The sequence below is a fragment of the Mugil cephalus genome, chromosome 23 (genome assembly GCF_022458985.1).
Source record: "Mugil cephalus isolate CIBA_MC_2020 chromosome 23, CIBA_Mcephalus_1.1, whole genome shotgun sequence".
NCBI classification, from domain to species: Eukaryota; Metazoa; Chordata; class Actinopteri; order Mugiliformes; family Mugilidae; genus Mugil; species Mugil cephalus.
Genome location: NC_061792.1, coordinates 12,387,140 through 12,415,002, shown reverse-complemented (window position 1 = coordinate 12,415,002; position 27,863 = coordinate 12,387,140). Strand labels below are relative to the sequence as shown.

The 27,863-nt window shown below is 43.4% G+C and overlaps 3 protein-coding genes and 1 pseudogene across 3 annotated transcripts in view; 2 read left to right on the top strand and 2 right to left on the bottom strand.

Annotated features, from left to right (window-relative positions):
* Positions 1–9,667, top strand: part of LOC125000974 (NACHT, LRR and PYD domains-containing protein 3-like) — a 196,079-nt gene extending 186,412 nt beyond the window's left edge. Inside the window, exon 17 of the mRNA XM_047576792.1 lies at positions 9,525–9,667. The gene's annotated coding sequence lies outside the window, so the exon portion shown is untranslated. The remainder of the gene's footprint in view (positions 1–9,524) is intronic.
* LOC125000993 (SLAIN motif-containing protein 1-like) overlaps positions 1–27,569 on the bottom strand; it is a 43,554-nt gene extending 15,985 nt beyond the window's left edge. The window contains exons 1-11 of the mRNA XM_047576861.1: positions 26,722–27,569; positions 25,368–25,504; positions 21,246–21,389; positions 21,036–21,161; positions 20,491–20,640; positions 19,632–20,039; positions 18,954–19,103; positions 18,068–18,362; positions 16,317–17,991; positions 14,937–15,009; positions 14,571–14,649 (exon numbers count right to left, since the gene is read on the bottom strand). Coding sequence (XP_047432817.1) covers positions 17,916–17,991; positions 18,068–18,362; positions 18,954–19,103; positions 19,632–20,039; positions 20,491–20,640; positions 21,036–21,161; positions 21,246–21,389; positions 25,368–25,504; positions 26,722–27,119 — 1,884 coding nt within the window. The 5' untranslated portion in view covers positions 27,120–27,569 and the 3' untranslated portion in view covers positions 14,571–14,649; positions 14,937–15,009; positions 16,317–17,915. The remainder of the gene's footprint in view (positions 1–14,570; positions 14,650–14,936; positions 15,010–16,316; positions 17,992–18,067; positions 18,363–18,953; positions 19,104–19,631; positions 20,040–20,490; positions 20,641–21,035; positions 21,162–21,245; positions 21,390–25,367; positions 25,505–26,721) is intronic.
* LOC125001221 (NLR family CARD domain-containing protein 3-like) lies at positions 501–7,845 on the top strand. The gene is made up of 5 exons (XM_047577143.1): positions 501–1,138; positions 1,244–1,285; positions 4,234–4,294; positions 4,975–4,980; positions 7,636–7,845. The coding sequence occupies exons 1-5, from the start codon at positions 630–632 to the stop codon at positions 7,843–7,845; spliced, it is 828 nt and encodes a 275-aa protein (XP_047433099.1). The 5' UTR covers positions 501–629.
* Positions 7,639–14,624, bottom strand: LOC125001220 (annotated as a pseudogene).
* Positions 27,570–27,863: the final 294 nt, after the last annotated feature.

Genomic DNA, 27,863 nt, shown 5'->3' with positions numbered 1-27,863 from the left:
ATAACCACACGACCTGCAGCAGCCAATCAGATCCCTCCTGAGTGTGTTGACATGGTGACAGAGGTCAGAGGGTTCACTGACCCCCAGAAGGAGGAGTACTTCAGGAAGAGGTTCAGAGATGAGGAGCAGGCCAGCAACATCATCTCCCACATCAAGACATCACGAAGCCTCCACATCATGTGTCACATCCCAGTCTTCTGCTGGATCTCTTCTACAGTTCTGGAGCATATGTTGAAAATCAGAGAGAGAGGAGAGCTGCCCAAGACCCTGACAGAAATGTACATCCACTTCCTGGTGGTTCAGACCAAAGTGAAGAAGGTCAAGTATGATGGAGGATCTGAGACAGATCCACTCTGGAGTCCAGAGACCAGGAAGATGATTGAGTCTCTGGGAAAACTGTCTTTTGATCAGCTGCTGAAAGGAAACCTGATCTTCTATGAATCAGACCTGACAGAGTGTGGCATCGATATCAGAGCAGCCTCAGTGTACTCAGAGTGTTGACACAGATCTTTAAAGAGGAGAGAGGACTGTACCAGGACAAGGTGTTCTGCTTCGTCCATCTGAGTGTTCAGGAGTTTCTGGCTGCTCTACATGTTCATCGGACCTTCATCAACTCTTCTGTCAATCTGATGGAAGAACAACAAACTACTTCCTGGAAGTCTAAAATGTTTAACAAACCAAATCTAACACATCTCCACCAGAGTGCTGTGAACAAAGCCTTACAGAGTCCAAATGGACACCTGGACTTGTTCCTCCGCTTCCTCCTGGGTCTTTCACTGGAGACTAATCAGACTCTTCTACAAGGCCTGATGAAACAAACAAAAAACTCAAAGACTGAGGAAACAGTCGAGTTCATCAAGAAGAAGATCAGTGAGGATGTGTCTGTAGAGAGAAGCATCAACCTGTTCCACTGTCTGAATGAAGTGAATGATCGTTCTCTAGTGGAGGAGATCCAACAGTCCCTGAAATCAGGACGTCTCTCCACTGATAAACTGTCTCCTGCTCAGTGGTCAGCTCTGGTCTTCATGTTACTGTCATCAGAAAATAATCTGGATGAGTTTGACCTGAAGACATACTTTGCTTCAGAGGAAGCTCTTCTGAGATTGCTGCCAGTGGTCAAAGCCTCCAACAAAGCTCTGTAAGTACAGAGATAGTTTTAGTCATTAATAGATACACAACAATCTTTAAACTGGTGAGCAAAATAAAAGTCTGACTAGTTCATTATATTTTATTTTCTCTACAGACTCAGGGACTGTAAACTCTCAAAAAGAAGCTGTGAAGCTCTGTCCCCACTTCTCAGCTCCCAGTCCTCTAATCTGACAGAACTGGACCTGAGTAACAACAAGCTGGAGGATTCAGGAGTGGAGCAGCTGTGCACTGGACTGAAGAGTCCAGACTGTAAACTGGAGACTCTGAGGTCAGTTCAGACTGCTTTTTTTTATTAATGTTTTTATTTCAGCTTTTATTCATTTTATTGAAATATTATTGATTGAAGACAGAAGATCCTGTTTTATCAGTTCTCTTGTCAGGTTTGGTGGAAACTCACATCAAAGGGCTCATTGAGAGAATGTCAAAGGTTTTCAGAGATATTAATAAAACAAAGGTCGGCAACTTTGAGGAATCTAAAATGTAAAACATATTTAAAAAACATATTTTATTTGCTGCACAATTCAATATATCTTGCTTTGTATATTCAATATATTCACTATGTATCTACAATGTAGAAAGAACCAACCTGAACCAACCTGACTTCAACACAACACAACTGATTGTCCCAACTTTATTAAGAAGACAAGAAAACAAATGAACCCTGACAAGGCTCAGCTGTGAGATGAATATCATGAAGCTCATTGAGAGAAGGTCAAAGGTTTTCAGAGATGTCAATAAAACAAAGGGTAACTACTTTGAGGAATCTAAAATGTAAAACATATTGAAAAAACATATTTTATTTGCTGCACAATTCAATATATCTTGCTTTGTATATTCAATATATTCACTATGTATCTACAATGTAGAAAGAAGTAAAAATAAAGAGAAAACATTGAGAAGGTGTGTTCAACCTTTGACTGGTAGTTGGGTTCAGCTACAGATTTAAAACCTGAACACATCTTATTATTGTTTATTCAGATTAAAGTCCTGCAGGTCAAGATTCTTAATGAAATATCACATGAATTAATGATACACAGACCTTCTAACCTAACATATTTTATTCTTTATCCAGTTTGAACAGTTGCAGTTTGTCAGAGATCAGCTGTTATTATCTGGCTTTAGCTCTGAAGTCCAACCCCTCCCATCTGAAACATCTGGACCTGAGTGAAAACAACCTGCAGGATTCAGGAGTGAAACATCTGTGTGGTTTTCTGGAGAGTCCAGACTGTAGACTGGAGACTCTGAGGTCAGACATCATGTTTTAGTTGTGTTCTCGATTAATATGATGTGAAAGTTGTGTTGACACTAATCTACAGACATCAGGCTGATATTCTACTGATCCACACTGAGGATCTTCATGATAAACTCTGGTTTCTTCTTCTGTGGTTAAGTCCATTTACTGTGGCAGAACCATGTTGAGCTACACATTTAACACCATAGCAAAAGAAAAATCCTCCACTGGATGATTCATTCTGAAACTATGACACACTTGATATTCACCTATAATTTCACCTCATGTTTTCAGATTCAAACCACAACAACAACTAATATTTTTTCTGTTATTAATGAAGCTGTCTGTGAGGGACCGAGCTGCAAAGCAAGAGGAGTCGCAGTTGGATTTTGATAAATACAGGTTTAATAAAATACAGGTTTTATTAGCAAAACTGAACTCTATAATGCTACAGCAACCTGGCAAACCAACTGACCTAACGAACAGACAACAAAGGGGACTTATATAATGACTGGTCAGGCCAATTACACACAAAGGGAACAACATAAAACACCAACACATTAACTAACAACAAAAGAAACAACACAAGACAGTTTGTTTACCAGTCAAATAAATATAATAAACCAACCCCAAAATATTCAAATAACAAATTTAAACCTAATGAAATACACATAATAGTTAAATTAATTAACCCCAATCCCCCCTGCTGTAACAGGCTGATGGTTCGACCTTATTAGCACTTCCTGTATTTAAACCCACAGTTTCCTGGAGGCCGTCCTTTTGCCAGATGCCTCCAGCAGCAGAAGCCAACCTTGAGTCTATAAAATGTCAGTCCTGCAAAATGACGAACTTTCTCTGATTTCAAGGTGACGTCTTCAAATGTCTCATTTTGTCCAAAACTAAAAAATGTTCAGTTTACTCTGATTGGCTGAATGAAAACCACATGACAATGAACCTCACTGAGAGACACAGAGACACAATTTAAAATGTGATGTCACCAAATATGGTTCCTTGCCCCATAAAGGGTTAAACAATTGGTAACATCATTTATTATTATATAATAAGAAAATGTTCCAAGTAATAATGCTCAAATATTGTTTTCTTATTTCTTCATACACTTTCATTCAGTATTTATTCATAATTTACTGATTGTCAGAATGAAGGACTTATTGTGAAATTCCTCTCAGTTTATTTTGAAGGGCTGTAGCTTTGAATCCACATACAGAGAATCACAGTGAATGTTAGTTTTGACTTAGTTACTTGGTAGAGATGTCTTCTACCTTTAGAGTTACACTTTTATTTCCATCACAAAAGTCACAAAACTAATAAATATCAAGAGATAATTTGTCCCTGGGCCTGAATGGTTCATTTTAATTTATATGATCTGAGCATAAAAAAAAGCATAAAAATTTACATATTAAAGTTTCAACTGGTTTTCTATATATTTTTCGTTTTAAGTTTCTTAACGAAATACCAAATGAATGAATGACACACAGACGTTCTGACTTAACATCTTTTATTCTTTATTCAGATTGACTTGCTGCAGGTTATTAGAGATCAGCTGTCATTATCTGGTCTCAGCTCTGAAGTCCAACCCCTCCCATCTGAAACATCTGGACCTGAGTCACAACTTGTACCTGATGGATCCAGGAGTGAAACATCTGTGTGGTTTTCTGGAGAGTCCAGACTGTAGACTGGAGACTCTGAGGTCAGACATCATGTTTTATTTGTGTGCTGATGACTCTGTAGTGGTAGGGTGTGTTAGAGATGGACAGGAGGTGGAGTATAGGACACTGACCACAGACTTTGTGAAGTGGTCCCAGGCAAACCACCTACTCGTGAATGTGGACAAGATCACAGAGCTGGAAGAGGTCACCAGTGGAGCTCATCCCCATCCAGGGCCTGGAGGTGGAAGTAGTGAACCACTACGATGCTGTGTACAAGAAGGGCCTGAGTAGACTCTACTTTCTCAGGAAGCTCAGGTCTTTCAACGTGTGCAGTGAATTACTAGAGTCTTTCTACCAGTCTGTTGTAGCGAGGGCCCTGTTCTTTCCTGTGGTTTGTTAGGAGAGTAGTAGCAGCAAAAAAGACGCACCAGCAAATTGATCTGAAAGACTGGACATGTGATCGGTAGAGAGTTGGAGTCATTTGTCTCAGTGAGGGACAGGAGGACACTGGATAAACTGCTCTCCATTATGGACAATCCATCCCAGTAACCCAACAGTAGAGGGTCAGAGGAGCTCATTCTCCAGCAGAATGATTCAGCTCCACTGCCACAGTGAACACTGCACAACTTATTTTATTCCATCTGTCTTTATTCCATCTAAGTTGTGTTGACACTAATCTACAGACATCAGGCTGATATTCTACTTGATTAACTTTGACGTCTCATCAAATAATTGATAAATGTCACATGAATCAGTGATGAAATGCATCGTCATGTTTAGTCATAAATGTCAGACGTTTGTTTTTTGGTCAACATGAGTTTGTAGCGATGGATCCACTGGTCGTCTGACACCTGAATGAATAATAACAAAACAACAGCAATAATGTCTGAACTTTTTCCTTTCAACTTCTCTTTTTTCTTTATTCAGATTGAGGTACTGCTGTTTGTCAGAGATCAGCTGTGATTCTCTGGTCTCAGCTCTGAAGTCCAACCCCTCCCATCTGAAACATCTGGACCTGAGTTACAACTTCCTGAAGGATTCAGATGTGAAGCAGCTTCTTGATCTTGAGAAGAGTCCAGACTGTAGACTGGAGACTCTGAGGTGAGTGGAGGGTTGGAGTCAGTTCATTCTTCTTTCAGTAGTTTTGTACTAGACACAGAATCTAAAGTGTTTCCTGGAAACCTGCTGCTGTTTTCTTCAGAGATGCTGTCAGAGGAGAATGGAGACAGACTGGACAGAAAGACAGAGACAACAGTCAGACAACCAGATCATCCTGAAGCTTGTTGTGTTGATGTTTTCAGGAAATAAATGTGGATTCCAGCTGACATCCTTACTAGATGAATAGAGACAGTGGTCCTCATTCATCAGATCTGATCTCAGACTCTTTGTTCTCTCACCTCAAAACTAAACAACTGATCAGTTTCATCTTTGTCACAGCTCTGAGATCAGTCTGACTGAAGCCTGTAAATCACAGAACCATCATTACATTTAGTAACCATGTGGTCTTTCTACAGAGCAGAACCTCTGCTGAGGTCCAGTCATCACATCTGTATCCCTGTCATTAGTTTCATCAGATATCTTCAATGTTTCTTAGTCAGCTGATGCTTCAGAAACACATGAGATGTTCATCAACACACTCAGACTCTTTATTGAAATGAAACAGCTGTGAATCCATCACTAAAGTAGTAGTAGTTAGGTAGATTTAATTGTAAAAGGAACCATATATATTGTCGTTCATGTTAAAAATATTCTCAGCCTCAAGAATTCTGTGGACTGTGAATATTTGTTGCTGCTGATGATGAAGTGATTCTCTGTAAACACTGACTTATCTACTGTTGTTGTTGTTCTCTCTACAGATGGCAGTGAACAGGACGGTATGTGAGCTGAGAGAGGATGAGCTGAGTCCTGATGATCCAGAAGTTGAATCAGCAGCAGCTTGTGTGTAGAGAGACTCTGACTGGACCATGTTACTGGGAGGTGGAGTCAAGAGATTAAAGATCCTCAACAGAGATGCACAAACTATTAACACCAACAAGTAAAGACCAGTCCCTCTCCTGAATTATTGGACACATTAATCAACCAGCATCAACAGTCTTTCTATATTCTAATGTGTCTCTTCACTTCTGTATTTATTGTAGTGTTTATTTTAGTCCTTTTTCAACCAAACATTTATTTAATTTGAAAAGAAGCAGGAAGCAGTTTTCACACTGAGCCTCTGCTTTATGTATCATTGTCAGAGATGGAGATAAACTATTGTTGTTATTGTGACACACTTTCATCTACACTTTGCTTTGTTGTGCTTCACTCTGCACTGACTGGTTACAGAGATGTTATTTAAAAAATGTGTCAAAATTTAAATTAAGAGCTCAGCGCCTTCAGAAAAACTTAAAGGCTCATTTAAGACTTAATTAATGGCACTTCTAGGTTTTCCATAATGATCGTTCTAATTTCTTGTGTATTTTGTACCTTCTTTCAAACTTCATACTGTCTTTTATTGTTTGTAGATTGCTTGCATATATTTTCGTACCAACTTCTGCACTACTGTGACAAGGTCATTTCCAACGTGTGCGATAAATAAATGTTGTTTTATGTCTTACTTTTGAATGAAGCTTTTACTTCGAACATGAGAAAACACACACAGAAATCAAAGTAGTCAAAACCACAAAAACAATCTTAACATGAAATGTCCCAAAGGAAGTAGGAAGAAGCTTAATTAATTCTACCCCTTCTCCTTTCTCAGTGATTAATGATCAGTTTCTTAGTTTCCATTTTTTGTTAGGACTTAGCTGTAGTTCCGGCAGTGACCACCGGAGGGCAGTAAACATTCTTCAGACAGTTGTAGTTACAGACAGTGACCACCGGATGGCAGTGATCGTGATGGTTTCTCTCTGTTGTTTTTAAAGCGACATGATGTAGTTCATCGTTTCACCGCCAGATGGAGACAAATCTCTGTTACAGGTCATTTTAATGTTGAAGAAGAAGAAACCGGAAGTAGTGAACAGGTGTTGATCAGTCAATGGTGTTGATTAATTAACCTGATTAATGTTGAGTTAGCAACTGGCTTTGGTCTCACTGTATAGGGAACAAATAAGTAAAACCCGACATGAAGACACTGAGAGTTATATCCAGGTACAGTAATTCGTGTTAAAGTTGACTTCCTGTTCGTGTTTAGCTGTTAGCTTTGAAGCTAATAGAGGAGGAGCTTGTGTTGTTTTGCTAAAGTTAAGAAGAAATATTATGTAGCGTTTCACTGCTTCATCCCAAATAAACTGGTTTGAGCATTAATTTAATATTAACACGGTTCAGGTAAACACGACATTACAGATATTCATCTACTGTTTTAAACGAGGTGTCATCAGTGTAACATGGAGAAGAAATGTGAACATGTTCATTTAAAACCAAAGCAGGAGCCTCCAGTTCTTCATGGTAAAGTCATCTTTTTGTTTCCTTGTTTGTGTCTGACCAGCAGTCTGCAGCCTAAAGACACTCAGTTTATCATAGAAATCACAGGTGGACACGCAACGTTTTATATTTCAAGCCTAAATGATGTGACATGAAGAACAGTGACGTGATGTGTGTTTACTGCAGGTGGAGAACATGCTGATGGATCACCACAACCAGAGCAGCCCTCAGGCTAAAGGCATTTTCTCCTCCTCACGAGCAAAGATCAGCCCACCCCAGGCAGAGAGGTGGTCCCTACACCTAAGTGCAGAGCGTCCAGCGACCCAGGCCGAGGGGACCCAAGGGACAGGGGTAGAAAGGAACATCCCCAAGCGTGGCAGAACACTGGAGACCTAAAATAAATAAATAGATAAAATAAATAAATAAAATAAAAAAGAAAAGAAACAAAGAAAGAAAAAGAGCCATGTAAAACAGCATAAATATAAATCAACTGTGAAAATAAATAAATATGATAAACGGATGTATTGTAGTTCCACCTTGTGTCCACCAGAGGGCAGCGATAGTTATAGTTTGATTTTTATAACTGATTAAGGTTTTTACTTACGAATCAGGTCTATCTCCACTTGTGACGTTTTAAATTTACATTTATTTGATCTTCATCAGTCTTCATCTCCCTCTGGTTATTTTACAGCTGTGGCTTCTTTTCTCCAGGTGAAGATGAAGTATTTCACTCTCCAACATCTTCTTCTTTTGCTTTATTTATTTGAAGGTGAGACGTTTTGATACCAACTGATATGTCAAAGCAAAAAGTTCATCTGCTCCATTAAAAGGAGACGTTCTGTCTTTATTCTCTGAACAACAAACTATTTAACAACGAGGAGTACGACAAAATAATAATAATAATTCAAAATAGACAGTTGTAATTACTTACAGATGCCACCAGAGGGCAGATGTACTTGTAGTTCTATGTGTCTGTTAAACTGATGTATTGTAGTTCCACCATGTGTCCACCAGAGGGCAGTGATATTTATAGTTCTGTGTGTCTATTAACCCTCTATGGTACGCATTATGATGCCAGTTAGGAAAAAAATGTTTGGAGTGGTTTTTTTTTAGCAAAAATAACCATTTAAAATACAACAACAGAAATCAACGTTTAAAGTGTAATCTCTTTGAAATGTGTCGGAGCAGGACATTCATCGGTCGTCCCGTTTGTTGACGTGCAACTTTGGATCTTTTCAACAGTTAAATTACCAAGTGCAAACCTGAAACAAGGCACTTAGTGTTCTTTAAGGATCACGTGGCTGTTTGGAAGTCATCTCTCCAAGGCAGCGCTTCAACACGTGATAAATAAAAAGCTTGCTCGGCATCAACGTTTCCGAGCCTGAAGGATCAGCAGCAGCACTGTTGGGGCTGAGCGTCTCGCCGGCCGCTTTGAGGCTGGAGCTGTGGCCTCTCTGTCGGCCCCCGTCCTCTCCAGCTGCAGTGGACGACCACCAGGATCACCAGGTTGCCGTCCGCCACGTCGCCGTTGGAGACGCTGGGCCGGCTTCTGCTGTGGTAGGCCTGGAGAGACGAGGGGGGAGGAGAGATCACGTGAGGTAAGGAAGGTTTTGGCGTTTTGTGTACGTGATGGTTCAGAGAGAAGCAGTAGTCACCTGTTTGGCTGCCGCTAGCAGAGCTGCTGCTTCCTGTTTACCAGTTTGTTGCACCATTTTATAAAAGATGCCCTCTGGATCCTGCAGGAGGGTGTAGGCCTCGTCGTAGGCGTGGATCTTCCCCGCATCTAAGACCTGGACACAAAGCAATTCATCTGTCCCTTTTTTGTTTCAGGTTGAACTGTGCGGTAGGTAGAAAACAGACACTTGTGTAACCAGGGGGCAGATCTCACCAGGATGCGGTCGCTGTCTATGATGGTGTTGAGGCGATGAGCGATGGTGAGGACGGTGCAGTCTCTGAACTTGTCTCGTATGGTTTTCTGGATCAGTTCATCTGTCCTGCAGCATCAGAGGATGTTTGTGTTAGAGCTGGATGTTAATCAAGTGTTTTTTTTTTTTTTGTTCCTCTTTAATGTTCAGTACCTGGGGTCCACGTTGGCTGTGGCCTCGTCGATGATGAGGATGCGGTTCTTCCTGAGGATGGCTCTGGCCAGACACACCAGCTGCCTCTGTCCCACGCTGAAGTTGGAGCCGGACTCTGCCAGGACCGTTTCTAACGTAGCAGGTAGCTCCTCCACCACAGACTTCAGCTGAACCTGCAGAGAACGAACAGAGTGAAGACTGGATTCTACTGTAGTGATGTGTTCATGTGCTCTGAGTTTCAAAGTAAAAGCTTCAGTCAAGTCAACTTTTTTTTTCCCCCTTATTAAAACAAAGGTACTAAAGCTCTGCTATGATTCGGCCGTTCTTTCATTATCTGTATCCGCTTTCTTCACATGGTTTTATTGTTCCTGGCACAAAGCTAATCAGCCAGGAGATCATGAGGCCGTTTAATTGTACATAATGGTGTCTGATTAGGTTAGTCTGGCGCTGTAACACACTATTTGCGGCACCAGACTGAGCCAAAAAAAACACCTCATATATAAGCTGGCAAAATGAGACTTTACAGAGTTGCTGCAGGAGACAAAGTCTGAAATGATTTAAGAAAGCGAGATGACATCACTCAGGCCGGCTAGTGGCTCTCCAGTCATTTTGAAACCTTGTTCAATTGTTCGGACAGTTCCTGAATTTTCCCAACAAAGTCACACAAAGTCAACACCCTAAATGAGTCAAATGTGCAGGAACCCATTGTACGATTTGTCTGGCTGTTAGACGACTGTTTGGTAGTTTCAAGGTTGTACGTTTGAATCTGCCGACGTTGAGCCGGCATTTTTGGGCTGGGTTGAAACCTATAAAGTATTGCATTTCTTGTTGAAGAGGACGAACCAACACGAAGACCAGAGAGTCGTCAGTGCAGAGGTGAAGGTGTCACAGTCCACTGTTGGAAGAAGACACCAAAAGATGTGACCACTCATCAGTAGTAAGAATCAGAAGGTAAGACTGAAGTTTGCAAAGAAGTACAGAGAGGAGCCACAGAAGGTCTGGAACAAACAATCTTATGGACTGATGAGACCAAGATAAATCTCTGCCAAAGTGATGGAGAAAGAAAGGAGCTTCTTATACTTTTGGGATTCTGAAGACGTGGGTTAAATTCTTATGATGGGCCACAATAAAAACATCCATGCGGCCAAATAGCTCAGACTGTTAGAGGGGTGTTTAAAGGCTCCTGATGATCTGGGTTTGATTCTTGTGACAGTGAAGTTCCAGTCTGTTTGAGGAATCTCTTAAGATTTTGGTTGAAGCCTGATGACACTCAGGAGCTTTTAAAGTCCAACCCCCAAAGTGAAGAATGAAAAGCTCTAAGAAAGACAGTGGGTGTGTGGTCTCATAGCTCAGACTGTTGGAGGACGGTGTTGTCATTCTCAAGTCCTGGGTTCAAGTCTTATGACGTCCAGTGGTTTTTAAAGTCCACCACCGCGAGTGAATAAAAAGCTCTAAGAAAGGTCAGAACCATGTGGTCACATAGCTCACGCTGATAGAGGACTGTCTGGAGACTCTGAGAACATGGGTTCAAATCTTATCGGTGCTGGAGACTTTTAAAGGCCAACAGCCAAAGTGAAGAGTCAAATGTTGTAGACGTCATTGAACCACCTGTCTGGTGAAACAGCGCGGGCTGTTAGGAGGCTGCTTGGCAGTCTGGAGGTCATGGGTTCGAATCTTATAAGGGTCGCTGTGTTTTGAAGTCCAGATTCCAAAGTGAAGACTTAAAAGCGCTCAGAAAGGAGGTTCAAGTGTGAAGGGCCGTCGGTGGCGTGGTGGGTTTCAACCGCGACTGGAAGTCGCAAGAGATTGGTTCGATTCCCATCCGTGGCCGGGGGCCTGGATCCACCAAACATCCCTGCAGTCTGGAGGCCATGGGTTCGAATCTTATAAGGGTCGCTGTGTTTTGAAGTCCAGATTCCAAAGTGAAGACTTAAAAGCGCTCAGAAAGGAGGTTCAAGTGTGAAGGGCCGTCGGTGGCGTGGTGGGTTTCAGCCGCGACTGGAAGTCGCAAGAGATTGGTTCGATTCCCATCCGTGGCCGGGGGCCTGGATCCACCAAACATCCCTGCAGTAGCAGGCCGGGGGGGGCCGTGTCCTCCCCCGCGCTTTCCGAGCAACACAAGGAGGGGGTTATGGGACCCAGAACTACGACAGGCTGGAGTTTTACAGTGAAGGGAAAGAAGAGAAAAAAACAAGAGTTGAGGAAGTCGAAGGAACAAGAAAAATGATGGAAGAATTTTGAATTTTGATGAAAATGAATTAGCCAACATTTATATAAGGTTATGAATTATCATTACTAAAATAGTAAAGATTATGAAGTCTTATTACTAAAGTAGTAACACATTAATATGTTGGTAAAACATTTTTAAGTAACTTGTTAAAAATGTTGAATGTAACTTATGAATGAAAGAAGTTGGTTAACTCACTTAATTGCATAAACATAGCAATACCTATAGGGGCAATAAAACTTTCTGTCCATGTCTCAGGCAAGTTGCTGAACATTACTTAACTTGCATTGGCTCTAATTATAGGCCTTTAACACTTTCTATTGAGGAACAGGTTTCCATGTCCCAGGGCCGTGGTATTAGAGTACTTGTTGTTTTTGTCTAAATACTGAAGCGTGTTACAGGGAGGAACCAACGTTTAAATGTAGCTTGATATAAACACATTGTGTGACAGACAGACTCATTTAATGTCACGTCTGCACATAAAGACAAATATATGCCATATATTGGAGACGTGTCACTGACTTCCTGCAACGCGCTCCACAACTCTTCATCGCTGTGGTAACTGAACGGGTCCAGGTTCTTCCTCATGGTGCCGGTGAAGAGCACAGGGTCCTACAGCAGAACGAGAGGAGACACCACAGATTAGACGTTTCCTAAACGAGGGACACGCTGCTTCTACAGTTAAAAGACAAATGCTGACCTGAGGAATGATGGACATCTTCTGGCGCAGGTCATGGAGGCCGATCTCAGATGGGGTGAGGCCGCTTAGACGTTTCCCAGGGTGCTTCACTCTCCAGGTCCGTGTACTCCATCACTCTCTCCACTGACGTCATCTGAGGACGGAGACAATTGGTTGATTGGATGTGGTGACATTGAACGCACCAGGAACATCACAGTCTGATGATGACCTCACCATGTTCTCCACCTCTGCGCTCTGTCTCACCCCCCACTGGAACATCCCCATCAGTGTGATGGAGTAGGACAGGGCCAGTCCCACGGAGCCGGCGTCCAGCTCTAACAAACACAATCATTCACCATGGATACACACCAGGTTCCACATGTTCCAACAACATTTTAAAGCCCATGTTGTTCCTCATGGTCTCTGAGCAGCAGGCAGCCGAACGTGGTGATGGCGACAAAGATGGAGCACATGCCGTCGAGGCGGAAGGCAAACCAGCGAGAGGTCGTGAGGAACAGGAACCAGGCCTCTGTTTAGGACGAGGACACGTGTCAGCGACGTCACAACACAACAACACACAATCTACGATCGATCCAACCTGAGTGCAGGTCCTGATGGGCGTCAAACGTTTTCTGGAACCTCTCCTCGGCTCCGAACGCTCAGATCGTCCACAGGCCCTGGAGAGATGAGGACAGGTGGGAGAAGACGGGGCTCCGAGCTGCAGGACAGACAAACGTTTTTTCCCCGACGCGCGGCGTTTAAATGGAAGTCCCTGATGGACACTCACTGGCGGTCGCAGATCTGGAGGAACACCTGCTCAGAGACGACAGTAGACGAGAGTTACTCTCTGAAACACACATAAAATACGACTTCACGTTGGTTCTGTCCTCACCTGAATAAAGTCCACAAACGTCCAAGGTATGTTTGCATCCAGCTGCCCAATGTCCTTAGAAAACCTGTTTAAGACTCGTCCTGCAGAGACAAAACATATCAGATGTTAGACTACATGTGTTCCTTAAACACTGACTACTTTTTGTTGTTGTTGTTGTTGTTGTTTACTAATGGGGTTGATGTCAAAGAAGCGTACGGGCGTCCTGAGTATGGAGTCGAACATGCGGTTGTGGAGACACTGTGCGCACATCACCAGCACTTTGAACAGGAACATGTTCCTGATGAAGCCGAAGACGATGACGGCGACGGTGAAGCCTCTGTAGACGCCCAGGTAGAAGCCCGTGTCCAGGCTGGTGGCGTTGGGTGGGTAGACACTGTGCGAGCTGTTAAAGTCAGTTGCTATGAGCGTTCAGGTTCTCCTGTTCGTCGGCCCTGAGGTCAGAGACAAGGATGGAGGAAATAAGGAAATTGCAATACTGTGTTGTCATAGTTGTCACTTGTGCTTGATCACACAAATGTTTTAGTTTTTCTCACCTGAGCCAAGAGGTTGACCAGTAAAACCAGGACCAGAACCACAACGTTGGCCCCGGCCCTCAGGAACCGGTAATACAGACCAGCTCCGATGGTTCCCTGAGCTCGAGTCTCCTCAGTTTTAGTTCAGTTTTAGTTTTAGCTGGGTCGCAGGAGATTGGTTCGAATCCCGCCCGTTGTCGGGGGCCTGGATCATCCGAGTGGGTCCTGTGGTAGCAGGCGCGGGGGGGGCCGTGTCCTCCCCGTGGTTTCTGAGAGGTAGAAGGACGGGGTTATGTCTCCCATAACTAAGAGCAGCTGGAGTTTTACAGTGAGGGGGGAGGAGCCAGTGGTGAGGGGGAGGAGTCTGCAGAGAGGAGGAGCTAGTGGGTTAATGGGAGGAGTCAAATGAGAGGTGGGAGAAGCCAGGTGCAGTAGGGAAGGGGTTAGTGGGAGGAGCCAGGGCCAGTTGGGGGAGGGGTTAATTTAGGGGGAGGAGTCAGTCGAGAGGAGTGGCTAGTGGGTTAATGGGTGGAGTCAGTGTGTGGTGGGAGGAGTCAGAGACAGTGTGGGAGGTGTTAGGCTTAGTGGGTGGAGTCAGCATAGGGGGAGGGATTCATGGGAGGAGTCTGCAGAGGGGGGAGGGCCTTCATCATCTCTGACATAAAATAAATGTCTACTAGCAGCAGGAGTTACAAGTTACAAAAGCTCTAAATGATAATTTGATATACGAGACCTTCAGGGTGTTCTTGAGAAGTTGCTGTTGTTCAGGTGAAGTCTTAGAAACCATCATGGCCGTGTCTCCTCCTGATGTTCTGGAGTGATAGAAGTAGGAGGTTAGAACAAAACCAACAACATTTACTAATGTATACATTACTATTATTACTATTTTATTACTACCTGTTACTCTACTATTATACATTACTATTATTACTATGTTATTACTACCTGTTACTCTACTATCATAAAATAGTAATAGAGTATATATATAAAAAACTCTATGAGCAGGAGTTTTACTGTGGAGGAAGCCATCTTGGATTATTGTGATTTGTTGTAATGACTCATGTTAAATGAGTTTTAATAGTAATGTAACATACTCTACCTATAGGCTGTTGTTGTTGTCTAGTTCCTGTTGTTTGGGTGAAACCATCATGGCCGTGTCTCCTCCTGATGTTCTGGAGTGATAGAAGTAGGAGGTTAGAACGAAACCAACAACATTTGCTAATGTCACTAGATTATTAGCATCTGTTACTGCCATGAATTAGTAAAAGTACAGTATGTGAGAAAAATGTCACAATACGTAATACCACTGTGGTCTGTGAGGGTTGAGGCCGTGTCCTCTCCCAATGTTCTGGAGTGATAGAAACTGGGGGTTAGAACAAAACCTAAAAGTGAGGCTGCAACAAAAACAGATGTTGAAGAAAGTTGTGACCTTTGACTCCATAGAGATGTGGCAGGTGTAGGTTAGGTCATTTTAAAACTGTTTGAAATAGTAATGAATAGAAATGTTGGCTTATTTATGGGGGTCGAGATGCTGATGCTGCATTCAGGACAACTTGGGAAAATTGAGCTCTGAGTTGTCAAATGACTGCTTCACATCATTGTAAAGAGTTTTATTTATCATAAATCTTAATTAATAACCTTTAAACACAGAGGACCTTTCTTATGGAACAGTTTATCTAAAAGTTGTTTGTTTGTTTAAAAAACTATTGAAAATGTGACTCTCCAGTCAAGATTTGTAGCTTTTTAAATCATCTATATATATATATATATATTCCATCCATTCCATTTCAGAAATGAAATGATGTAAAACACTTAATAGATTTGAAAATAGATTTAAAGATAATATTATTAGTCAATAATTATGAACAAAGGTGTATTGATGAACGTGTTATTGGTTTTTCTTTCCGTTTTATTTAAGGTAGTTGACAGAACTTTCTTATTGTAAGAATAAGCCTCTCAGTGGGAGGGGCCAGTAGAGGTGGTTGAACTGGTAGAGGAGGGAGGGGGGCATTCTGGCCTTTGTACTATAGTGGTTTCAATGGGCATCAATTCATTATTTTAATATATAAAAACGTTTTGCCAACATACTGAACTTATACTGAACATGAAAATCAAAGTTAAAGAGACATGAAGTCAACTACTGCTGCTTGATTAAAGACTAAAGGTTTGTTGAGAGAATACCAGAGAATTCAAACGTTAAACAAAACATCCCAACTTTAGTCTTTCATCATGGAGCAGTGTCTGTCTCTGTGTCTCTTTAGTTGTGTTTTCCTGTTGTTACTTGATTCTCATCATCACATTTCCAGCTGGTGGTGTTTTAGGGACAGAGGAACATGACGTCCTGGCCTTCTTCACTTCACTGGATTTGAATGTTTTGTGAAATGATTTCACTGGTAAATGTCTGAGTTGAAGGATTTCAGGTGAACTCAGAGAAATAAACATTGACATTCAGTCTCATTCATTCACAGATTCAAATTACCCAAATGTTTGTTCCATGTGCTCCATCCACACCTGTCCAGGTAGGAGGCCAGACTGGCAAACAGGAAGTGGAAGATTCCAACTAGATTTAAAGAAGGGGGAGGTGGACTGTACCAAGTGAGGTATTGTAGCAGGGGTGTTGATATATTTTTTATTTAATTTTATTATTATATATTTTTTAGATGCCTGTAGGTAAAATATGGTGATGGAAACATGTTGTATTTTATTAATGATGAGAAGAATCCACGAGGTAACGCGGGATTGTTTCTAAACTATCATCATCACTGCCCTCCAGTGGTCACTATGAGGAACTACAACTGTCCACATCCAATAACACTGATACTCATTGACTGCAGCACTTTAGCTTAATATTTTTTTAAACCTAGTCTGACATTTTTATTATTCACTGGTTAAATGAGCAACAACTCTCAGAGCCAGAGCTGAAAAAGAAGGAAGCTGAATTAAGTTAACAAAAAATAAATAAAAAAAAATAAAAAACATTAGTTTATTTTCAAAGATTTTAAAACATGTCCCTGTTGTAGATTTCAAAGTCACAGACTCAAAAAGACGCCTTTATTTTAGAAGGTTTTATTTTATTTTCCCAAACTAACCAAGAGTTTTATTAGAATTTATTAAAACGTTTCACTCACTCAGTCATTCACAGTAACAAAAGTGGCAGGATTGTGTGAGAGGTGTCACGGTAACGGCCGTTTAAAAACACAAGTATTACAAACAAAGGGTGCTACATGACGCCGTGTGTGTGTGGAACTGTGAAACCTCCTGGGAAAAAGAAAAAAAATCCAAAAAACATTTCATAAACAGCCGCTTGAAGGTCAAATGCAAAACAAGTGCAAACATCAGTAAATAGAGAAGTATCAGGAAGTGTGTACAAAGTGCAACAAGAACAGTTATCGCTCAAACTATTTTTTTTTTTAAGTGACACCGTGGTGAGACAGTTCTGTAAACACATTCAGATGTTTTTCATTTTGGTCGAGACGTACGTTTAAAATCCAATATTGCATCAATCGGTGGATACGCACACTTAATAATTAGCTTTGTACATGATCACATGCTTTAATATGGCGCTTGTAAAAATTAGACCAAATATGCCCAGACGTCGCGGGGAATGACTCCGTTTTAGCAGCATCGTTGGCGCTTGTTGCCACAGGGAAAAAAACACCTGATTAGTCAAAACTGTTTCGTTTAAAATAAATAAATATATAAATAAATAAATAAACACAGTATGGTTAAAAACTGGCAGCCCTCTTTAGCGGGTTAAAATACTACCGGTACCCCACAGCCAGTTGTTTATTATTGCACGGTAAGAGCAACAGGGGGCAGCCCCCCCTCCCCTCCCCTCCCCTCTTGGCACGGTCCGAGCTCGTAGACATGAAATCCAGAAAAATAAACCCCCGAAGAAACTCTGCATAGAATTTGAGAGGTCAGTCCGCGTGTTCTGACGATTCTAATGCAGGGTCTCAGATTTATCAGTCGCTTTTTGGTCAAAAAAAACCCACCCTCCCCGCTTCCTCTAAGGGAATCTGGATGTCGAGGTGTAGTGAGTCACCCCAGCCAGCGGGGCGCCACTTGCATCCCTTCATCAGTAGCAGCCGTCTCTCCAGGTGCTGTCACGGAGGGCACTGAGGGTGGACAAGCTCTTTGGAGGCGTCAGTAAACTGAAAGGAAGATAAAGTTAAAGATTCAAACTTGAACGGCAGCCGTAGATATTTTTTTTTTGTTTGTTTTCCTCACCTTCGTGCAGGCTGGGCCACCTTGCTGCGAGAGGCGGAGCCTATGGTTCCCACGAAGGAGGCGGGGCGTGGCAGGCTGCTGCGGGGGGTGGTCGGGGTGGAGTTGGTCTGTTTGCTCAGCGTCGGGATGCCACTGCCGCTGCCGCTGTTCAGGGACTGGAGGCTGGCGCATGTCGGCATGGAGGCCGAGCCCTTGATGGTGGGGCTGACGTAGGCGGTGGCCTTCAGCGGTTGCCGCGACGTGGAGAAGTTCCCCACGCTCTGGACCCTGTTCTGGAGCTGGCCTGGGGAGGGGACTGGAGCGTGGATAGAAAAATGATTAGACGCCGAATCTTAAATTGACATTTCAAATAATAATTAGGGATCGACCGATAAGGATTTTTTTGTTTGTTTTTTTTTTTTAGGGCCGATACATTTTCCGATACCGATACGATTTTTTTTTATACATGCTCCCAATTTTTCAGAGCCGATTATGTGTTTTTTCTCCCTCCATTTACATGATAAAAAATACACAATGATAACAAAGTCTCAATTTAACTAAAAACATTGAAACATTTATTGAACTCTTATTGAATATTTAACGCTCTTATGCATAAAAAATAAAAAAAATAAACAGGTAAAAAGAAGTAGAGCACAAGCAGGGGCGATTCTGAAAAATAAAATAAATAACCAAAAACTCTTATTTTATTAAATTCTTATTTCAACTCTTTAAGCATTTTATAGTTTCCAGCTGCAGCACTGTGCTAGCGGATGAGGGGCCATGTATGGGCTGCACGTTCTGCAGCATAGGGCTGCCTGTGGATGCGCCCGTCTGTAAATACCAGTAAAAAAAATGCAAATATCAGCTGTTTGATACACCGGTCGATCTCTTAAACCAATAGTCTTACTTGAGGACTGCAGTCGGTTCAGGCCGCTGGACGAATCAAAACTCTGGCTGTTACGAAGCAAAGAAGGGGAAGCGCTAGGATTGGAAGGAATGGGCACACTGGGCATGCTGGGAGCTCTGACAAGGTTAGGCATGCTCCTCCGCAACTTATCTACCAGAGATAAACACAGAAACAGTTACGGCTCAACAAACACTTTTAAATAAAGAAAAAGAGAGACATATAAAAGCAGCTGCTGCTCCTTTAAGACGGCTTTACTGTAAAACAGATATACACTCCTCACTGTAATCCCATCAAACTCTCTCTGGTCTGGAACGGAAACACACGCCAGACTCGGAGCTCTAAGCAGAGTTGTACAACAGGCTTAGACAGAGTTATTATTAAGTAGTTAAAGCATCAGCAGCGTGGGTCAGTCCGGGGCCTCGGCGCAGCACAGGGACACAAGTATTCTGAGTGGAGGGTGAAACGGTGCAGACTTACTCTCATATTCGGCTGGTTGCCATGACGAAGTTTTCCCCCAAAAAAATGACACACGTACACGATAAATACACACATGAATGTTGCACGTACGACACACAGAGACACAGATAACTCAGATTAGTGGATGATATTCTGTCTTTCAAATTAGAGCCTTGGCTTTTTTTTTCTTTTTTTCTTTTTTAAGGATTTTTCAAACTCTACCTGATCCTGGTCTGAATCCCTGTAGCTCGGTTGCGGAGGGGCTGCCCAGACCCAGACCCAGACCGAGTCCCAGACCCAGACCCAGACCCAGACCCTGAGGCTGGGCCAGAGGTTGGAAGGCGAAGCCGGCGGACGGGTACGGAGGAGTGGTAGGGGTGGAAGGAGGGGTGCAGAGGGAGCTGGTGCTTCTTCGCCAGTCGCGCATGCTGGAGAAGGTGTGGGAGTGCGGCAGGCGGGTGAGGCGCGGCTGCGGCGGCGGCAGGAGGCCGTAGTCTTCGTCGTCCTCCTCCTCCTCGTCTTCCTCCTCCAGGCCGGGGCCGGCGCTGAGATGGCTGAGCTGGAAGCTGAAGCTCTGGCTGCGGCGGTTGGCCAGGACGGACGACGTGCTGGCGTAGTCCTGCCTTAGACCTGGGGGAGGCAGATATGAGGACCAGCATGCAAAAAAAAAAAAAAAAAAAACACACACACACACACAGACACACACAGAGACAATCATCACCTCCTGGGGTTAATGAAGCTGAAGTAGCGATGGGCTCTGAGATCTGGGGCCATATGTTAAGTTATTAGAGAGGAGGGAACAATAGAGACAGATGGACAGCGGGAGAAGTGAATACCAGAGACAAAAAAATATGAATTTACAACATTTTCATCCCAATATTAAGCACTTGAAAGATTGGATGCGTCAGACCAGGAAGCAGCTTGGTTTTAAAACGAGCCTCCCCTGCACATGTGTGTGTGTGTACAGCCCAAAATAAGGCAGAGGGGACGACATAATGATACATCTCAGAGCTGTTCTGTGTCACGAACACTCCCATTAACCAAACTAGTGCACGGACGCCAAGCTGGGCGAGGAACTCACTCTCCTCCTGCAGCCGGGCCATGACCTGGACGTCGGTGAGGTCTTGCAGTTTGTATCCCAGAGCGATGGAGTCGTCGTCCGGCTCCGACGCACCGAGGTCGCTGTCCACGGACGACTGTGGGCTGAGCGCTGAGCATCGGAGGCTGCGGTCTTCAAAGAGAATAAACCAAGAGTTTGACTCGTGCAAACCGATACTCATAATAAATCTGCAGAGTTTGGATTTGTGATCATATCTGCAACAATAAATCTCTCATCCGAGGGATTAGGCCTAATATTACAGAACTGTGCTCCGGGCAAAAGACAAAGCACCAGTTGGTCACGCCCCCTCCCTTCAGGCCTTTTTATTCCAACGAGGCCCCCCTCGTTCCCTGCAGCTTCACCCTCTGCTGAAAATTTTCCACCGCTAATAATGAACCAGCCACACACATAACGAGCATCATTTCAGCTTGGAGCCGCAACAGAACACGTTCCGCTGCTCCCGTGAATCCGAGAAATAAAGAGCGTGACCCAATTCTGCATGGAGGAAGAAAAGGGGGGGGTCTTACTTCGACTTGGTGGATGAGGGAGGAAAGTGGGAGTCCTCTCGGCTACGGGGGAGAGCTCCTTCCCTATGGGGCTCAGGGTCCGGTGGAGGACTGGGTGCAGCGGGGAGGGGAGGGATGGGGCCGAGGCTGGGAGGGAAGGTAAACATGGTTAAGTTAAGGCGGAGCATTTTAATTCTGATGTGGAGAAGTGACGACCGGTTGCGCGGCTACCGTGTCTTTCCGTCGACTGGGGGGTGGAGCAGGGTTTGGGCGGAGGGGTGGCACCGATGGGAGACACTCCGGCGACTCGACTCAGAGGCGGACCAGGGGTGGAGGAGGGGGAGGGACTGGACAGGGAGCTACGCCACCTGGAGACTGAGGAGGGAGGAGACGGAACATGAAATAATAATGATAATCAGCATTTGTGTTATCGCTAGTGTACCCAAGGAATGAGCCGCAACAAACAGAGCTTCAGCTGAATCCACGCTTTCTCCAAAAAAAAAAAAAAAAAAGAGAAAGAGTCTGTGTGCTGTGCAGCCGTTACCTCACCAGTGTCTGTCGCCGGCTGCTCTATTCAACAACTCCACCACACTGAGCACAAAGCCGCCTTCAAAACAACACACACACACACACAACGCGGCCGTTCGTGCTCTGCAGCCGAACCTGGCGCCGGGTAACACACAAAACGTGTGCACACCTCCGTTGCTATTCATAGAGAAAGAGAAGAAAAAAAAAAAAAAAAAGCCTGGTTTGAAGCCTGCGAGATAAGAGCATCCAGACAAATGTCTCAGGAACAAAGGCCGTGTGCGTCTTTTATCGCATGCGAGTGAGTTTCTGAAGCCCGCTGCATCATGCAGGAAGAGGATTTCTCTCGGTTACCTGTCAATGCCAGTGTAAGCCACTTAGCTACGAAAAAGAGTAGCTCCCTTTTATGTAAACGGTTTCTATGGCAACGGCTCTCCATTTCGCTGGCTCAACCTCAGGCGGCGGCGGGTGGTGGGGGGGGATTGCAGGCCGAGCTGGTGGGAGGATTCCTCTGCAGAGCACAGCGGGCGGAGTGCAGCCTCGCCGCCTCTGATGCAACAAGCTGCACAGCTGGTGCAACTTCAGAGGACGGAGAGAAGTCAGAGGGCGACGGCCGTGACCCACATACCGACAAAAGGACACTGTGCAGCATGGCAGCGCCCCTGTGCGGGTCATTAAACGGAGTTGAGCTTGGCTAAACTACACAGAAAGGTCTTAAAGTCTTAGCGAGGCCACGGCACAAGCTACGGTGACGTATTAACCAGAGCAGAAATGACCTAAAGACTAGGGGTGGGAAAAAATTAATGTCTGTTACGTTGGAACAACTTCCACGCCTGAATCTGTCCAATGAATTATCACTGTCATCTGATGTACATATATACAATGTGTAATCTAGAATATTACAATATATCGCAATAATGTATCGTATCGTGCCTCAAATTTCATGATCCGCATCGTATCCTGAAGTCCTACCCACTGCTTCTAAAGACTGGTGCAGTTTGTAATTTAATCATTTAAAAACGCACTTGGCAAAAAAATATTTTGCAGATTTGTGTCCAATCGCCCACTATCCCTAAAAAAAAAAAAAAAAAAAAAAAAAAAAAACAGCAAATTGAGAGTCTATTCTACAAAATGTGACAAAAGCGCATTTTTTCTTCTTCTGTTTTTTTATTTTTTACTTTTTTATATCCACCAGTCCAAAAATCCAAAGATACTTCATTTTAACCTCCTAAGACCCTGTGTCCTCATACGGGGAAATTAAATTTTAGGTTTTATTGCAGCTTATTCGGCTTCATTTAAACCCGTTGTCCTCATTGGTGGACGCTTTAGTCTGCCGTCTAGTGGTAGCAAAAACATGATTCATTCTACACATTAACGTTTCTATTGTGATACGATGAGCAAATTTAACAAATTATATTAAAAGCAACGAGATACAACATCACTAATTATCAAGTACTCGTTTGAGGAAGTTGGGACTTCATTGTCCTGTCTTTGCTCAGACACGTTCAGGTGTTAAAATAAACTGTTTTATATTCTGTCACACACTGGGTGACTTTATTATAATATAAATAATGAATGAACTGTTCAAAGATGATGCTCAGGTCTCAGGATGTTAAAAGAGGAAAACAACAAATAAAAAATCCTCACAGATAAGACCATTTCTAGAAAAACAACCTCAATAATTAATCTAAACCATCTGTAATTTCATGATAATTCAATGTTTTATTCAGTAAATTAGGATTTAAATCTACATTTCTGCAGAAAACTGAGCAGAAAGATTAATATCAAAATTAATTTCACAAATTAAAAACAACCTGTTCGACTCACGTGCTCAGTCTAATGATGCTAGCATGCTAATATTTAGCAGTTGTAATATTACTTTATGGAAGTGTTTGGAAATGTTTTTCAAGTTTTGAACCTTTGACACGATTGAAGCTTTCGTGAAGCACAACAGCGCTGCAGCGGGAGCACGTCTCAGACACAACACCGTAGCTGATAACTTTATTTTGAAAAGGCCTCGTGCACCGACACCAACGCGCCCACGCTGGTTAAAGGCTCCGGGTGGGGTTAAGCCCAGGCCGTGGGAGCCGGCGCCTCCTTTCACACGCAACCATGAGAGCGTTCGTTAATGTGGCCGTCGATAAACAGGAGACATGAAGCCCATTTTTAGGACTCATGAGGTAACCATGACAACGCTGCACACAAACCAAGACACAGCTCTTGAATATAATTTAACCAGCTGATGTATTTCTACTTCCTCTTCCTCGGTGTTGGTGCCTTATATAATTGAGAGACGCTTGTAATCATGGCAGACCTACAGATCAGCTGACCTGGTTCTGATCAGCTTAGTGTGATGAGGAGTGGACAGATTACAGTGTGGGAGTCCTGTTAGACACGGGGGGTGGCGAAGGTGATCCACATTCAGACTCATTACTGGATCTACTAAAGGTAAAGTAGCAATAATAGGAAGTTACTTTTTACTACAATTGCCTGGTAAAGGATGTTAAAGCTACAATTTGAGCTTATTTTTTCCAGGAGGAACTGGGAAAATTGAACTTCGAGGCCCAGACAAATCAAAATTACTTAAAAAAAAGTTGCACTTGAACACTTTAAATAATTCCTAACACCAGCAGGTGGCAGTAGTCTGGACTAGAGATTGACATATGGGGCCGATATTCGACTGTTGTTGTTAAGTAGGAGTTTGCTAGCTGACGTTTTCATCCTCTCTCTGGCTAGCTAATAGTGCAGGTTGTCAATCAACCACAAGAAACATTAACATTAAACGTAAACATTTGTTATCGTTGTGTCATTTTTATCACGTAAATGGAGGGAGAAAAAGCAGTATCGACTTTTGAAATATCGGCAGCACGCATCGACCATCGGCCAACGCAAATAAAACAAACGTATCGTATCCACAGTAGTCGATCTCTAGTCTGGATTCATCATTCAAGAGAAGAAACGGGAAGAAGAGCAGAAACACAAAAAGTTTGGCCTCACCAAACCATCACCATGCTCAATTCTTTTACATTCCAGATAATCATGTTCACCTATGACCTCTCGTCTTGTACGTTGGTTTGCTTGAGCCATACAGCCAATCAGTGTGGCCCCTCCCACTAACAGGGTCCACAGAGCCAGCGATAGATCCGACTAGTGCTGCAACATGACCCAATAAAAATGTGTTGTAGCTCGTCTGAGTTAAAAGCAGCTAATGACAATGGGCAGCAAAATAGAACTGTGCATCATCGTCATCATCATTACAGTCTCCTTAACTCTTTGTTTGCAGGTTTTATCACGAAATATCCTGATAAAGTGTTGGTGAGGCAGAAGTAGAGACTGCATGATGCACCAACAACACTTTGTGCTTTCGCACACCATTAAGTCTCCATAATAAGTTTCTAAAATACCTGGAAGAATCGTGTTGTGCGAGACAGTACTTGCATGCGAGTGAGCGAGCTCATCACTTTTTTGTTTTGTGCGAGGCACCTCAAAGCATATTAGTTTAAAATAGCCTAAAGACGTGAAGCTCCCCACAAGTTTAACACGTAGTGTGTGAATAATGTCGGCTTAAGACGCTCATAACATGCAACTGACGTGTGCATTCGTCTTGAGGCTGCACCAGGACTCGTGTTGTACGTTTGTAAGAAGCTTTCTCACATTTTCTTGCATTGTTTTCTTTTCTTCTTAGCTCACTGTCGTGCAAGTGGCACCAACCAGGGGCTGAGTTTCTGCTTGCTCTACTTTATTGCGTCTTGTTGTGCACCGTCGACTCTTTTCCCGTACAGCACAACCAATTCTTTTTTTCCACGCATGCAAACAACCGTAACGTACCTTGCTCCAGCCGGAGGGACAGCGACCGCCTGGCGGCCTCCACGTCCGACTTCGGGCTGTCCAGAACCATCCGGCACCACTGCAGAGGCGTGAGGGAGTCGCTGGTCGTGTCTCGGACCTTTGACGCCACATATAACCTGGAAGGAGGCAAGAGTGTGGTATATTTGACTGGAGTCTCATAAGACAGCAAGAAATAGCACTGAAATCCAAAGTTTGGCACAGTTTGGGACGTTAGCTAACATCTGCTATAAGAAAAGTGCATCTGAGGCCTAGAGGGGACGTCAGTTTTGGCAGTTATTTAATTAAGAGCTAATCCGGAGATTTTCAGAAAAAGAAAAAGCCAATGGCTAATTAACTTCAGACCATTATATAAATTGGAGAAAAGCGGCAAATGCTATTGTCAAAGTCTATTTTTCTCTTGCTGATTCAATTACTGACACGTCTTTGTCTAAAACGCTGACTAAACAATTTGGTTTAACCACAAAACTTTCTCTTATTTTCTGGAAAGAGTCGCTCCAATATTGCCCAGCAGAGAAAATGAAATGGTGTCAACAAAAAGGAGAAACTGCAGCGTAAACATCTGCTTCCTCTTTGCTACACAGCAACACAACTCTCAATAACCTCATCCAAGACGTAGTTTTTTTTGTGAGAGGTAAAAACTCAGAGTGTTTTTTTAAGCTTTTTTAGACACGAGGAAAAGGCGGCTCTGTTCCAGCGGAGTGGAATCAGATTATTCCGACAGCTTGAACTCCATCGCCTCCATTCGGCTCCACAGGCGACAAGGAAGCATCTGAATTATAGATTAAAACCTTTCGCTGACATCAGGTGAGAGTGTGACCTGGAGGGGACACGCCTCGGTTACTATTCCTGGACACACAACCAACACCTGCACAATTTTGAGACGGATTTCAAAATAAAATAAAAAAAATAAATAAAAAAAAAAAAAAAAGGGAAGTGACACCCTGCGAGCTGCAACAGAGTCAGGAAAATGTCACTTCCTCATTTTGAATCCATCTTCTGCTTTCTTCCACTGAGCTTTTTAAAGCTGCCCAAGCAAAGCTGGGTAGATGTGGCCCTAAAGATCGTTTCATCTCCTGCAGGGGGCCTGAATGGCAGCTCCGTGCAGCCTCGTAACAAGTGGCCTGCACTCAGCTGGCTAATTAACTTCCATGTGGCTTTGTCTGAGCATTGGAGCAGCTGAAAACAAAGCACAGATATGATCCGGAGCAATAAGAGAAAAAGGAAAAAAAAAAAACGGAGGCGTCAGTCACAGGTTTTATTGCTCCTGTGCAAAAAATAATCAATCATGACTTAAAGCAACAAATGGTTGGGAATTTTTAAACTAGTCGGTTACCACGTCTCATCGGACTCATCTGAGCAGCTCAGAGAATCCAAATCCAGGAGGTCCAGCTCGTCCAGAACCGACGGCTCGGAGAGATCCTCATCATCCTCCCCCGCTGCAGACGCTCCATCCCCGGCGCTGTGCGGGTGGAAATAGTCGAAATGCTCCAAGGACGCCTGGCAGAGCAAAGGGGGCAGCGGGCTGGGGAGGCGGTATCCACCGCCGGATGGAGGCAGAGCATGTGGGCCGCCCGAGCAGCCGCCGCCGGCCCGGGTCCGCAGCTGCTCGTTCTGCCGCTCCAGTTTCCGCACCAGCTCCTGCAGCTTCTTCACCTCCAGCTCCGCGTTCAGGGTGTTGCTGTTGCAGTCCACCTCCGTCATGATCGCGGGGTTCAGCACGGCTGCCTCCATTCGGACCGGAACACAGAGTTACACCAAGCCGCCTCCTCCAGTCTGGATCACAAATGGAGGACTGCGGCGCTCCCGGCTCACCCGTCGCCCTCACACTGGTTTCTCTATCCGGCAGTAATCTGTCTAGTAAGACTGTCTGGACGGTCACCCAATGGGGGGGACTATATGACTCCACCCCTCCGGCACACACACCCACACAAAACCAGCCTCCCCGGCTAGAGGGGCTGATTACCGGTACAGGGTGCACCTGTCCGTCCAAAATGTGGGCTAATTTCTAACCCTATAAATAGGACTTTACGGGCTAAACCTTATTATATTATACATTTACACACACATGTCACTCCAATCAAAACACATATTATTTCTAACAACGCCTATTTATTATTAATCGTCTATTTAATTGATGACCTAATTATTTAAAGATGAAGCTTTAATAAAGACGCACCTGTCAAACATGCATGGATATTTGGCGACATCTAGTGGCGAAAGGTGGTTATAGCACCAACATGGAAAAAGGTTAATTTATTTTAATTTTGTCACACACCATCTTTTAAAAACTAATTCAGCAAATTTATATTTAACAATAAAGTCAATCATGAAGTTAAAAAAAAAAAACATTTTTTCCAGCCGTTTAATCATCTCTTTTATACAGTTGGTCGTACAAATTAAGTAATACGAGGACCTAGCTTGTTTTACTGAATTTATTTGGGTGTTTTAGACACGAACGACCACCTCTTAGTGTAA

Coding starts and splice junctions, on each gene's coding strand:
- LOC125001221 (XM_047577143.1), top strand. CDS start 630: ATGGAAGAACAACAAACTACTTCCTGGAAGTCTAAAATGTTTAACAAA. Junction 1,139..1,243: donor AAAGCCTCCAACAAAGCTCT/GTAAGTACAGAG, acceptor TTTTCTCTACAG/ACTCAGGGACTGTAAACTCT. Junction 1,286..4,233: donor AAAAGAAGCTGTGAAGCTCT/GTCCCCACTTCT, acceptor AATGTGGACAAG/ATCACAGAGCTGGAAGAGGT.